This window comes from Marmota monax, unplaced genomic scaffold (assembly GCF_021218885.2).
Source record: "Marmota monax isolate L192 unplaced genomic scaffold, Marmota_monax_Labrador192_F-V1.1 WCK01_AAM20220418_F8-fsc00025, whole genome shotgun sequence".
Classification (NCBI taxonomy): domain Eukaryota; kingdom Metazoa; phylum Chordata; class Mammalia; order Rodentia; family Sciuridae; genus Marmota; species Marmota monax.
In genome coordinates, this window is record NW_026691950.1 from 1,352,243 (window position 1) to 1,366,474 (window position 14,232).

The 14,232-nt window shown below is 38.3% G+C and overlaps 2 protein-coding genes across 2 annotated transcripts in view; one reads left to right on the forward strand and one right to left on the reverse strand.

Annotated features, from left to right (window-relative positions):
- Wdr19 (WD repeat domain 19) overlaps positions 1-14,232 on the forward strand; it is a 73,562-nt gene that overhangs the window by 29,816 nt on the left and 29,514 nt on the right. The window contains exons 15-21 of the mRNA XM_046450441.1: positions 251-400; positions 3,352-3,499; positions 3,628-3,832; positions 6,400-6,559; positions 6,755-6,865; positions 9,433-9,542; positions 14,015-14,072. Of these exons, the coding sequence (XP_046306397.1) occupies positions 251-400; positions 3,352-3,499; positions 3,628-3,832; positions 6,400-6,559; positions 6,755-6,865; positions 9,433-9,542; positions 14,015-14,072 (942 nt within the window). The remainder of the gene's footprint in view (positions 1-250; positions 401-3,351; positions 3,500-3,627; positions 3,833-6,399; positions 6,560-6,754; positions 6,866-9,432; positions 9,543-14,014; positions 14,073-14,232) is intronic.
- Rfc1 (replication factor C subunit 1) overlaps positions 6,410-14,232 on the reverse strand; it is a 110,704-nt gene continuing 102,881 nt past the window's right edge. The window contains exon 26 of the transcript XR_009227133.1: positions 6,410-6,544. The gene's annotated coding sequence lies outside the window, so the exon portion shown is untranslated. The remainder of the gene's footprint in view (positions 6,545-14,232) is intronic.

Below are 14,232 nucleotides of genomic sequence, written 5' to 3' on the forward strand. Positions count from 1 at the left end.
GGTGTTAAGCAACTCAGTAAGACCCTATCTCTAAATAAAATACAAAATAGGCCTGGGGATGTGGCCCAGTAATTGAGTGCCCCTGAGTTCAATCCCTGGTACAAAATAATAATAATAATAATAATAATAATAATAATAATAATAATAATAATGCTCTAAAAATTAGGAAGTGTATTTAACTTGAACATGGAAAGTCAGTATTTCCTTGACCACCCCTTATATTTCCATAACTGGATTTTTTTTTTTTTAGACTGGCGTCATTCAATATTTTTATATTGAAGACTGGCAATATGTTAATGATTATCGACATCCTGTTGGTGTGAAAAAGATTTTTCCTGACCCAAATGGGACCAAATTAATTTTCATTGATGAAAAAAGTGATGGATTTGTTTACTGCCCAGTAAGTCTAGAAATTTTTTAAATGTTTGTTTAAATAAATGTAATATAAGAAAAAGGTGTTATTAAAGTAGAGCTCATGTAAAATTTTCCTACACAGTATCAAAGAGTATGCAACTTGCTATCACCTATCGCGTTGTTACATTTCATTCAACTTTTAACCTTGTTACTGCACGGTATTATCATTACAGTCTACCTTCCTGCACATGAGTTTTCTCTCTAGATGTGCAGGAAGCCTCAGAAGGCAGAGGCTATACCCTGTCCTTTCTGCCCATCTTAGTTGATTCTTAAAAATGGATGGACCTATCCAAAAAGTCAGTTACTCCTATTTTTGGACATCCTTCACGTTTTTGAAAATAGATTTAGAAAGAGGAAATGTGCTTTATGATCATTACCATACTGGGGCTTTTCATTTATTTTTGACTCACCCTTAATGGTCTCCCGAATGCTGGGTCCCGGCTCACACCCCGCAGCGGCTCCTGGACTCAACTTAATGTGGCTCCCGGGTGTCTGTTCTGCCTAGTGTCTGCCCAGTGAAGGCGCTTTCCGTCCCTACCGTACCTTCCTTGGTATGAAGATTTCATTCCTCCTCCCTCCCTCCTTCCTTTCTTCCTTTCCTCTCCTCTCTTCTCTTCTCCTTTTCCTTTCCTTTTCTTTTCCTTTCTTTGAAAAATATAACAAGAAGCCTGGATTATTTATGCCAGATTCCCATTGTGGACTTCCCACTCAACTCATTCCCCTCCCGTCCCATAACAGAGGAGGAAGAATAATATAAACATGAAGAGAACATCCTGTTCCCTCCACTTAACTGGCACAGGTTCCCCTGGTTACCAGGTGCCAATCAGAGCTGCCTCCCCCCACGCCGTCCCCATGGGTTCACCCACTGCTTTGACAGGGTATCTGGAGGTGGCAGGACCAGTGGGGTGTCTATCAGGAGGTCAGGTCAGTGCCTGGCGATGACTGCTAGGGAACCGGTGGAGAGTAAGAACAACCATAAATAAGTGGATGCCATTTATCGTTCTCCTTTCATAGTTCTCTTTTCCTTGATCATTTATGTGAAAGAGCTGAGTAATTGGATTCCCAGTTTCCCTGTATTTCTAGATGGAGATGGTTCTAACACTCTGTGGGGTCATTGGATGACAACTAAATGGGATGATGTGTGTAGGTTTTTGTATATAATAGGTGCTACACAAATGGCTACACTTAAAAAAAAAAAAAAAATCCTGTATCCTCCATCTGCTGTGCTCATCCATATAAACTGAGCCTCAGTATAACCTAGAGGTTAGAAGCATAGACTCTGGAGCAGGCTGGGGTTCAAACCCTGGCTCTTCAACTAATTAGCTGTGTAACTTTGGGCTGATTATTCTGTGCCTGAGTTTCCTCATTTGAAAAGCGGGGCTAATTACAGTACCTGTCTTGGAGAGAATAATGTTACAATTAAATGAGTTTACACATATAGGTATATAATTATGAGTAGATAATATAGTACCTTTTAGTAGTACTGTCAAATTGGAATTTAATGTGAACCACATAGAGAATTTTTAATTTTCTACTAGCCAGATTTTTTAAAAAGATAAAAAGAATTAAATGGAATTTTTTTTTTGCAAAGCAGGGGATCAAAACATGAATTTAATTTTCATGTATTTAATATAACCTAACATTATCATTTCAATATGTAGCTAAACATAAAATTATTAATGAGATGCTTTACATTTCTTTTTTGCTTTGAGATCTAGTATGTGTTGATTGGTTTAGGCACATTTGAGTGCTCAATAGCTTTAGATGGATATGTTATCTAGGCCCAGGTTAGAGGCTACTTGAGTTCTGACTAACTGGGTTTAGTTGCCTGCCCACATCAGTGAAAAGAGAAAGCTATATAAAAAGGAAAAATGAATTAATTGCAGTTTGTCCCAAACTAGGAAGACAGTTAATCTACTTTCCTCGTGCTACAGAAATGTCACAATTGGTAGGAACAAAAAGCCAGGAAATATGCATACATAGATTCAGCCAGGCTGTGCTAGCCGGAGTTAGATTGTAGTTCCAGTTTTCTGATTTTCACCAGGGCTTTGGGGGTGGTTTCATCTCCCATTCTCAGCATGAGATGATGGACTGTAGAAAGCTGGGGGCAGGAAATGCTTGCACAGATTAGTAGGAAATGGATAAGAAAAACAATTTGGAGCTTCTGATTTTAAATGGGCCCATTACAGATATTATAATAGCAGCTATCATATCATATAACACAGCTCTGTAGTATCAGTTATTATTTGGAAGAATCATAAATATCATTCTCATTTTGAGAGAAGATGGACTAGGAAGAACACACGGTTCTCCATTTAAGATGTATGTAACCCTATCTGCTTAATTTCACAGAAATTATGTGGATTTTAAATGTTTATGTCATTATAGTATTATATTTATAGATTTTTGAAATAAAGCATCCCCAGTATAATTTTTGTAAATTTCAAATCATGCATGAATAACTTCTGTTTCTTAACACCTGTGTTATTTACTACCCATTATTATTTAAAAGTTCCTGGGGTTATAGCCTAGCATGGTGAGGCCCTGGGTTCTGTCACCAACAACACACACGTGCACATACACACACACACACACACGTCTGGAAACAGGTGTGTTTGTGGTGTAAACTTCTGCATTTGAGCAGCTTCTACATGTTATTCTTAACCTGAAGCCATTGTTTTTAGACTTGTAGTTTCCTATAAATTCCCCATAGTTTAGATCAAACCCTTGATTTGCCAAATAGCTGGGGTTTTTCCAAGTCTGCTGTGGTATAGGACTAGGAAGAGGAACTTCCCTTCCTGCTGTGGTTGGAGTAACTTTGGGTCTAGTTGGGGGTTGGGAAGCTCTGCCAGTTAAGGCTGTAGATAGGCTCCTGCCAAGGCAAATGATAATGATCTAAACACAGACGTGGGTGACTCTATAAACCCTATTTTGTAGGTTAATGATGCTACCTATGAGATTCCAGATTTCTCACCAACCATTAAAGGTGTTCTTTGGGAAAACTGGCCGATGGATAAAGGCTTATTTATTGCTTATGATGACGATAAAGTATACACTTATGTCTTTCATAAGGACACCATACAAGGTACTGAATCACTTTTTTGTACGTTCATTGGTAAATCAATTTCCATTGCAAAGAAATCAAAACCTTCCTTTCTGATGTTTGTGCTAAGTATTCACTTTTGTCATTAAGAGGTCTGCTTTATGATATAGGATCCAAGGTTATTTTGGCTGGTAGCACCAAAGTTCCCTTCTCTCATAAACCTCTGCTGTTGTACAATGGTGAGCTGACCTGCCAGACAGAGAGTGGAAAAATCAACAGCATCTTCCTCAGCACCCACGGCTTCCTCCACAGTTTAAAAGACAAGTCGCCTAACGAACTGAGACAAATGTTGGCCCAGACTTTAATGCTCAAAAGGTAGGGTTGCAGACACTTGGCTTGGAGCTTCTCACGTGCTTTTGTGATTTTTCAAGGTCAAACCCAATTCTGTAGATATGTATAACACTACTGGCTTACTTCACAAGGCTGTTATGAGGCTCAGATAAAATAATGAATAGAAAAATATATATAAATTCCAAGGAAGTACCACTATCGGATGTTATAGCTAAAAGTATTGTTTACAAGAAAAACCCTTCAGAATAAAAAAGTTTCTAAGGATCTATGTAGCCCAGGTGTTATGAAATTCTAATAAACTGAATTATTTTGACAATATCGACTTTATCATAACGAAGTCTGACTTTGCCTTGCTTCAAGATTTCCTTTTCCTGCTGTTTTCTTTTATGTCTTGGGACCACCGTGAATTCTTTGGTGGTTCTGTTTCTTCTAACCATCTCTGAAGTGGTGCTGTTTTTAGCATCCCCATGAGCTCCTTTATTGTCTTCTCACTCTGTTTCTCCTGAGCAAATCATCTCTTACTTCCAAAGCATCGATACAGTCCATGTGAGGCTGACGTCAAAATCTGTCTTCATCTTAAACCTGTGTTTACAACTGCTTTCAGATCTCCACAAGCTCCTCAGACTTGCCTGCCTAACACCGAGCTGTCCTTCTTCCCCCATCCCTGTCTTGATCAACTTGTCCAATACACACACACACACACACACACACACACACACACACACGAGCACCTCGACTTCAAGATCATCTTCTCCTCTCGTTCTCCTATGTCTTCATGCAGATACTGACTTGGAACGATGTACAATATGACCACTTGCTAACTGGTCTCTTTCCAGATAGCCTCATGAAGATCTGTCCTGTTTTCATACAGTTTTCTTCTCTTTTTTCTTTTTTTAGTTGTTGATGGACCTTTATTTTATTTATTTGTATGTGGTGCTGAGAATCGAACCCAGTGCCTCACGCATGCTAGGCAAGCGCTCTACCACTGAGCCACCACCCCAGCCCCTTCACACAGTTTTAAAAATATGAATCGGATCCTCTCGTTCCTCTGTTCAAGATCTTTCAGTGGGCATGGCTGTGTAGCTCAGTGGTAGAGCACTTGCCTAACATGCACAAAGGTCCCATGTTCAAATCCAAGCATGAAAAGAGAGAGAGAGAAAGAGAGAGACTGACTGACTCTTGACTAAACTGTAAAATTAAAAAAAAAAAAAAAAAAAAATTCAGTTGACTTACAATTGTCTTTAGGAAAAAAAATCCAAATTCCTCAGGGATCCCAGTATGGCACACTCAGCTCTTGATTTAATCCGAGCCACAACTGCTTCAACTGGCCCCACTCAGCTCCCTCTCTGTTCCACTGGCAGCTTAAATTAATTATTTTTCATGCTTCTTCCTGGAATGCCCTTCCCCCATCTCTGGAGGACAAAACTCGTCATTCTTTAGCCACCAGGCAGCCATCTCCTCCAGGAAGCCTTCCCTGACTCCCCACCACCATGAAGTCCCAGCTGGGGGTTTTGTGGCATGTGCCTCAGGGCCAGGATGAAGTGCCTCTAGTGCTTCAGAACACTTCACTACTTACCACCGCTGTGAGACTTGAGCCAGTCTCCTAAGGCGCCTAAGCTCACTTCTTCATCAGTAAAGGAGAAGTAACAATTTGTAGTGGGTGAGGTTGTCGGGGTGGTATAATAGAATGTGTGCAAACAGCACAAAGAGTCACATACCCAGAGCACTTGGTTCCCTCTGTCGCACCATGTGGGGCTCATTTGTTCACTTGCCTGTCTCTTTCTCCTTCCCGGGTCATAGCTGCCCTAAGGGCAGTGACTGTGTGTTTGACCTTGTATCTTGGTTCTAAGCACAGTTCCTGGCACATAGCACAGAGGTGCTCAATAAATGTGTGCTGGACAGAAAAATGGACAGGCGGGCAGGTGGATGGCTGAGTAGGTGGGTGCGTGTGAGGTTTTCACTGCGGAAGATTCTATGAAATTGAGTTGGCATGTGTGTTCATGTTTTAAGCCAGAGATCAGCAAACGTTTTCTGCTATGGGCCAAATCGTAAATATTTCAGGCTTAAGGGCCACAGGGTCTCAGTCACAGCTGCTCAGCTGACTCTTGGAGCACAGAAGCATCCAGAGAGATTCCAGACAGGAGCAGACTGCCAAGTCACCCTGTTTCACTCAGACTTTACACCAAAAGCTAAAAGCAGATTGGGCTTATCCTTTTGGCCAGTTTACTGACCCGTTTTCCCCTTCTAAATTTATAGGACTTTATTAGGTTTAAGTGTAAACAAAAACAATTTTCATCTATGTGTGAAATAAAAGTACAAAAAAAAAAAAAAAGAATTAGTTTAGTTAATTGAGGCAGAAGGGCTGGTTACAGAGAGTTGATTCAAATTAATTTTTAAAAAGGCAAGGGAAAACATTTGTCATACAAAAAAAGAAAGTTTATATATTTTTTCATTAACAAGTGACAATTATAGGTTAAAAAAATGTTTTGCAAAGTTTATTTAGCACATGATAATAGATGATATGTAATCTGTAAATTGCCAAATAGGTGGCAGTGGCGCTCTCCAATTAAGTGTGTATACTCAAATCCCAGGTTTTCTGATGCTTGGGACATATGCAAGATTCTGAATGATCATGCTGCCTGGAATGATTTGGCCAAAGCTTGCCTGCATCACATGGAAGTGGAGTTTGCAATCCGGGTTTATCGGGCAATTGGAAACGTCGGCATAGTGATGTCCCTAGAAGAAATAAAGGTATACAGCATTTTATGAGAATTATCAGATTAAGATTTAAATGTTATTTCTTCAAATATTTTATTTCCTTAAGTTAATGTTACCTAACTCATAAACAAGCAAATAGAACATTGCCACTTCCTACTGAGCACAGTCTTTTTAAAAATGGAGTTAAACCTCTGTATTTCTTCTTATCAAAACTGCTTTTCTTTGCAGGGAATAGAGGACTACAATCTTTTGGCAGGACATCTTGCCATGTTTATGAATGACTTCAACCTGGCTCAGGACCTGTACCTTGCATCCAGCTGTCCTGTGGCTGCCCTAGAGGTATGGCTTTAAATAAGGAGGGAAAGAATGTGCAGAGAAGGAGGTCTCCCCTTCTTTCTGGTTAAAACTTCTTAGTTCCAGACACCATATGCCTTCCCCCTCCTAAAATGTAAACATTTAAGCTTTTAAGAATCCCTGAGTAGCCAGGCACAGTGGTGCATGCCTGTAATCCCAGCAACTCGGGAGGCTGAGACAGGAATATCACAAGTTGGAGGCCAGCCTCAAGCAATTTAGCAAGGCCCTAAGCAACTTAGTGAGACCCTGTCTCAAAAAACAAAAAGGGCTGGAGGATGTGACTAAGAGGTAAAGCACCTGTGGGTTCAAGCCCCAGCACACACACACACACACCAAAAAAAAAATCCCAAAGTACCATTAGCTTGAAAATATTTTCATTCTTCATTTGGGAGCAGCATAAAAGGCATGGTATTATAACATTACTAAATAATTTAAAGTCTAAATGTGCCCCAAGAAAACAGATTGTATAACTTACAAAAATATTTGCAAAGAAAAATAGCTGCCATTTCTTGAATGCTCACAGGTGCCAGGCAGTTTTCTAAGCACTTGACATTTATTAGCTCATTTAACTCTCACAAAAATCCTATAAGATGGTACTGTTATTTTCTCTATTTTCTGCCTGGGAGAACTAAGGCACATTTATCTTTTATCTGTTTATGAAATTCTCCTATGTATCAAGAGTTGTAGGAGAGGAATTGGAATAGAATGAAGGACCAAGTTCAAGGGCAGAGTGGAAGAAGACATAACAATATAGAAAAGTGATCAAGAGCACAGACTCGAGAGAAGAACACTTCTGGGCTCAAATCCCAGCTCTGTATGACCTTGGATGAATTATTCAACCTTTTCAGCCCCAGGTCCCTCTTCTTTAGAGTAAGGATAACTATATCCAGCCCGCAGGATACTTGTAAAATATCTTCAAAGGGAATTAGATCTTTTAGCACAGTGACGGATCAGTAGACACAAAATAGTAGTTATTGTAATTATTAATGTTCTTCCAGCCCAAAGCAGCATTTCTACAACTATATAAAAGGGGTAGTTTTGAAAATATATTTGTTACTAATTTCACAGCTTTTCTTTTTCATATTGTTCTACAGCAAATTTTCATTTTCTTTTATGCAATGCTGGGATCCATCCTAGGGCTTCCTACATGCTTGGCAGGCACTCTACCACTGAGCCACATCCTCAGCCCTAAATTTTTATTTGCACTTTACATTGATGTTTCATTTTTATTTTTACAGCAAATTTTCATTATAAGTAAACTAAATTCATTCATTTTAAGAAAAAAAAAAAAAACTAAGGTTATATTACCCTATTATTTGAGATAACTGGGGACACCCTGAGAAATTTTCAAAGCTTGGATGGGTACTGACTTAAGTAAGAATGTGACTACAGTGAGTAAAGGCAGTGCCGTCATCTTGGCTCTTTTGCATTTACCTGTGGACACCTGTGCCCCTAGCTTTGTAAAGGATTTGAGGGATGGCTTCAGAATGAGGGGTAATTGCAGTCTGTTATTCTTTAACTTCATTCTGAGTGGTAAGTTAGCCAGTGGAGAGGGCAGGGGCAGAGCCCTATTACTGGCTCTGTCACGAACTGGCCGTGTAGCCTGTGTCAAAACTAGTCTCTCTTTGACTCAGAGTCTGGATCTCTAAAATGACAAGTTGATTGTGAAAGGGTAGAAGTGAAAAGTAAAATAAGCTAATGCCCTAGACCAGTGTCTGGCAAAGAATAACACTTGAAAAATGTTAGCTATTCTTAATTCTTCATAAAGTGTACATAGGGCGAGGAACAAACTTTTTTAAAAGATTCTGTAATGATAAGTTTGTATTTGGAATTGTGTAACTGACCATAGGAACCACAGACACTGGTAAAAGATAAAAGGAACCAGGAAGGAAGAAAATTTACATTTTACTTACGTTTTCTGTTATTTCTGTTGCCATGTAGCTTGAAATTATCTAATAAAATAACATTAATTCCTATAGTAAAGTGTTTCCCAACTTTTTTGTCATTGCCCCTCAAAGATGAAAAATTAAATTTAATTGACTGCATTAATTTTTATTGGTACATTATGATCATACATAATAGTGGGATTCATTATGCCATACTCAAACACATGTATAGCATAATTTGATCAATCTCATTCCTCAGTACCTTCCATTTCTATCCCCTCCTCCCTCCCCAATCCATGTACTGATCTCCCTTCTATTATCATTTTTCAACTAGTGCATTATAATTTTATATATATATATATATATATAATATTAATTTTAATTTACCCCTACTGAGAAAAACCAAATACTAAGGAATAAGGTTTTTTTAGGTAGGATTGAGTATGGGGAGGGCCACAAACCACTGTAATAGCTAAATTTAGGGCTCTGTTACCACCATTGAGACTGCAGAAAATACTAGTTATCCTTGTAAATGCCAAGTTTCACTGTTAAAAAAAAAAAAAAAAAAAAAAACTTTTTTTTGAAATTACTTTTATTAAAACTGGCACTATATTATAACTTTGCAAAATAGTTTGCTCTTTTGAAATCAAGGTCTCTTCCTAACAGATGAGAAGGGATTTACAGCATTGGGACAGTGCTCTCCAACTGGCAAAACGTTTGGCCCCAGAGCAAATACCATTTATATCAAAAGAATATGCTATTCAGCTTGAATTCACGTAAGTCCTCCTTGTTACGTTTTTTTTATGGGGGTGAGGGCACCAGGGATACTTAATCATTGAGCCACATCCCCAGCCCTTTCTCTTTTTTTGAGACAGGGTCTTACTAATTTGCTTAGGATCTCACTAAATTGCTAAAGCTGGCTTCGAACTTGCTATCTTCCTGCCTCAACTTCCCAAGCCATTGGGATTATAGGCATGTGCCACTGCACCTAGCCATCATTATGTTTTCATAGGTAGCTAATTGCTACATATTTTCATTTTTTAAATATTTTTTAGTTGTAGATGGACACACATATCTTTATTTATTTTTTAATTTTTTATTTTTATTTTTTTTAAGAGAGAGAATTTTTTTAATATTTATTTTTTAGTTTTCGGTGGGCACAACATCTTTATTTTTATGTGGTGTTGAAGATCGAACCCTATGCCTCACACATGCAAAGCAAGCACTTATCAGCTACAGCCCCAGCCTCTACATATTTTCATTTTAAACTGCCTTTAATTATAAGGTTCTCCCTTGACTTAATAATTGCTTTTTAGAGAGAAAAAAATGATGCTTACCATATATTCAAAAAACATTTAGCTGTGCATGGTGGCACACAGTTGTAATCCTAGTGGCTCCAGTGGATGAAGCAGGAGGATCGCAAGTTCAAAAACAGCCTCAGCAATTTAGCAAGGCCCTAGCAACTTAGCGAGACCCTGTCCTAAGATTAAAAAAAAAAAAAAAAAAAAAAACAGGGCTGGGGATGTTGCTTAGATTACACACTGAAGGTTCAATCCCTGGTACCAAAAAAAAAAAAAAAAAAGTTTTAGCTGACTAATGATATCCTATCCATACATTTATCCACTTTGATTTTCAGCATCAAAATCTAAGTTTGGGTCTAAGCCTTTTCAGCATGGAGAGTGATAACACTGTTTCATAACCTGTGTGCAGGAGCCTGACCTCCTTTAACACTTTGAGGATTTGCAATGTAATTTCAAGGCAGAATGAAAAATGCTGAATTTTAGTCTATGTCTTAGTCCATTTGTGTAGCTATAACAGGATACCTGAGACTGGGTAACTTATGAAGAACGGAAATTTATTTCTCACAGTTCTGGAGGCCAGGAAGTCCAAGATCAAAGAGAGTTCTCCCTTCTACCTTTGTCCTGATGACTTTATCACCTCCCAATACCATCACATTGGCAATTAAGTTTCAATATATATGAACATGTGCCATAGCAGTCTGCATCTCTATTAGCTTAAAATTATAGATTTTTCTTTTTAAAATTGAATTGCATATGGATGAAAAATAGTATTGAAAGTCAAGAGAAAAGCTTTTCACAGAGTGATGCTCGGTGCTTGAGTAGTAAACCTTTTTGGTACATCAGTAGGCTTTGCAAATCTCTCCTACCTTTGGAAATTCCATGATCTATGCTGGGAAATTTAGAATTTTCTTATTCTCTTAATAGTTAGCCCATCTTATTTGCCCTAAATTTTGTTTGTTTGTTTGGTACTGGGGATTGAACCCAGGGGTGCTTTACCATTGAGCAACATCCCCAGTCCTTTTTGTTCTGAGACATGGTCTTGCTAAATTGCTGAAGCTGTTCTCAAATTTAGGAAACTCCTGCCTCAGCCTCCCGAGTTGTTGGGATGATAGGTATGTACTACCATGCCCAGTTGTCATACTCTTAATCAATAGACACTACATTTTTATTTCAGTGCTGTATAAAACTGTACATGTAGAGGCACTCAGCATCTAGTTTTAAGTTAACATTCAGTTGTGGTTATTTCTACCAACACAAATAGCTACAAAGACTATAAATGAATAACGTATTTGCAAATATAAGTTCACACAGTTCACACATGCATGTGTATGTGCAATGACAGTATCACAACAGGGTAATTTCTCCTGACATATATTATAAGATACATTCAAATTTCAAAAATATTAGAATGTAGAAAAATACTGGTCTTTGACAAAGAAAGAAAATATGTTTTAACATTTGACTATTACAAAAGTGTTATGTAGTTACACTTTTATTTTCATACAGATTTTGGATTGTGAGACTATTGACCTCCAAATTTTGGTTGTAGAAATTATTTTATCAAAAAGTATTCATTTTTGTTCAGGATAACTAATTTTAAATTTTCTTTTCTCCAATAAAAAGCTTTTTGGAGGCGTTATTTCTTCAGAGTCAGTCTTGATTTAAATTTGCCTCATTTCTGTCCTTAAGTTATTCCAGGGGTTGGGGGTGTAGCTCAGTGATAGAGTCTGTGCTTTATCAAGTATAAGGCCCTGGGTTCAATCCCCAGCACCACCCTGCCCCACAAAAATCCATATACCAAGTTGTATTAGAATCTTAGAATCAGAGACAAGGCCCTAAGTGCCTTGGCCCTCCATCTCCATCCTAAGAGTGTATCTTAGAGTATAAAACTTCTGCACTGAAGAGAAAAAAAATGATCTACCATTTCCTGACAGAAAACAAACAGAAAGTTTCCAGAAGCCTCAGGAAATTGATGCTCTTGGAGCAAACTCAAACGAGCTAAGGTCAATTGAAAGCCTAAGCTTCCTTGTTTTGAGTGGTGGTCGTGGCAGTTGCTTTAATCCTTTCTGCTTGACAGTTGACCCTGGATCTAACATTCTCAAAGGCTTCACTGCTAATTTATATGCAGACCTTTTGACCCTGGTCTCATACATTCCAGCCCCCAACCATCAGAATAGTTTCTCTTGTGTTAATAGTGACTTGCCCCGTGGCATGAAGGTGCATGCCTAGAATCCCAGCAACTTGAGAGGCTGAGGCAGGAGGATAGCAAGTTTAAGGCTAGCCTCAGCAATCTAGCAAGGCTCTAAGGACTTAGAAAGATCCTGTCTCAAAATAAAGCGTTAAAAAAGGCTGAGGATGTGACTCAGTGGTTAAATAACCATGTGTTCAATCCCCAGTACCAAAAAAATAAAATAAAATAAAATCATGACTTTCCTAAGTGTGTCCTATCATGAGGTATCAACTACTGATTTTGAGGCCTACAGCCCAAGGCCTGTGCTCAGTTCCCAGTCTATTTCATTATTATATCCAAGACATTGATTAGGTCAGAGCAAGGCCAAATTTATTCAGTCTGGAAGAGATTTAGCTCTCCAGTGTGAGATTAGACTAATGAGCTAGATCCATGTGAGAATAAAATAATAAAGCAAGGTAACTAATATAACATAAATCAGAGTTCCAGAATCTCAATTTAGCATCTACTAATTGAGCAGGCTCCCCGAAAAGGAACTGTCATTTCTCTTGTCCCTAGGTGGGTTGATATAGTTGGACCCAAATTAGAAATTTCTATTCAGGAATATTGCAAAGCCCTGGGCTGACCAATAGAAAGTTCTCAATCATCCCTTGTGTATCAATAGTTGAGGAAACTGAGTGAGGCCTAGACAGGTTGAATAACTTGCCTAATCTGATAAAGTGGCGCTAAGATAGATCCCAAACGATGCCATTTTCAGAGATGAGTATACAAAAAGAGATGGTTTCTCAGAGGAAGACGGGTCTCAGCAAAAAGGTCTTAAGCAAATCATCGTCCTAAATAATGAAAATTAATTGATATAATAAATTTGTCTTCTAGATATGCAGATCTATGTTAGTATTCGTCATGGGAACAGAGCCTATATTAATTATTGATATGGTTAGGATCGTAAACGTCCCCCAAAGGCCATGTGGTAAAGGCTTGGTCACCAGCCTGTAGTGCTGTTGAGAGGTGGTGGAACTCTTAGGAGGTGAGGCCTAGTGAGAGGTCACTGGAGTGTGCCCTCGAAGGGGATATTGGGGCCCCAAGGTCCTCCTCACTTGCTTCCTGGCTGCCGTGAGGTGAGAGGCTTAGCTCCGCTGCACACCCCTGCCATGACACTCTGCCTCACCACAGGCCCGAAGTAAAGGGTCCAAGGGACCATGAACTGCTCTGAACTGTGAGCCAAAATCAACTTTTCCTCAGGTTTCTTATTCTCAGCTATTTTGTCATAATGAAGGAAAACTGATTAACACAATTATATCAAGAATGATACATTTTATTAAAGTAAGAACCAGCGCCCTCAATATTGTAATACCCAGGGTGTTCTTCCATGTCTATCTTTAATAAACTGATGGTAACCCAGATTCTCTCAATACATATTCTTCTTATGAATATTGGGTCTTTGGAAGAAAGCATTAGTTTTTACGGTCACATGATTTGTCATTTCATGCCCTAAAGGAAATAATTAACCAAAGGTAGCTCATAAAATTTGCTGTACCTCCCACAAATGCCTAGCAAGTCCCTTATAGTGCAGCGTGATCCATTTTAATTTTTTAAAGTGACAAAATAATGATGGGCTGCGCTCTGAAAGAATGCTTGCATCTATGTTGTTTATCACATCTTTCATGAACTTAAGCAACTCAGAGATTATCTTTTAAGTTTTGTACATTTAAATAAGATACATAAATATGAATTGAATTCACTCTGATTTTTCTTTCAGGGGTGATTATGTAAATGCTTTGGGTCATTATGAAAAAGGAATAACAGGTGAAAATAAGGTAATCTCAAATAAAGATCTTTATCCTGCTCTTATTTACATTGTACTTATTCAATATCTAGTAGGTGACTTGTTTTTCTGTTCATTAGCACATTTGCAAAAACATAGTTAAATTATTTTAAACACTTTTTAAACTCTTAAAAACTAAAGATGGCGATATT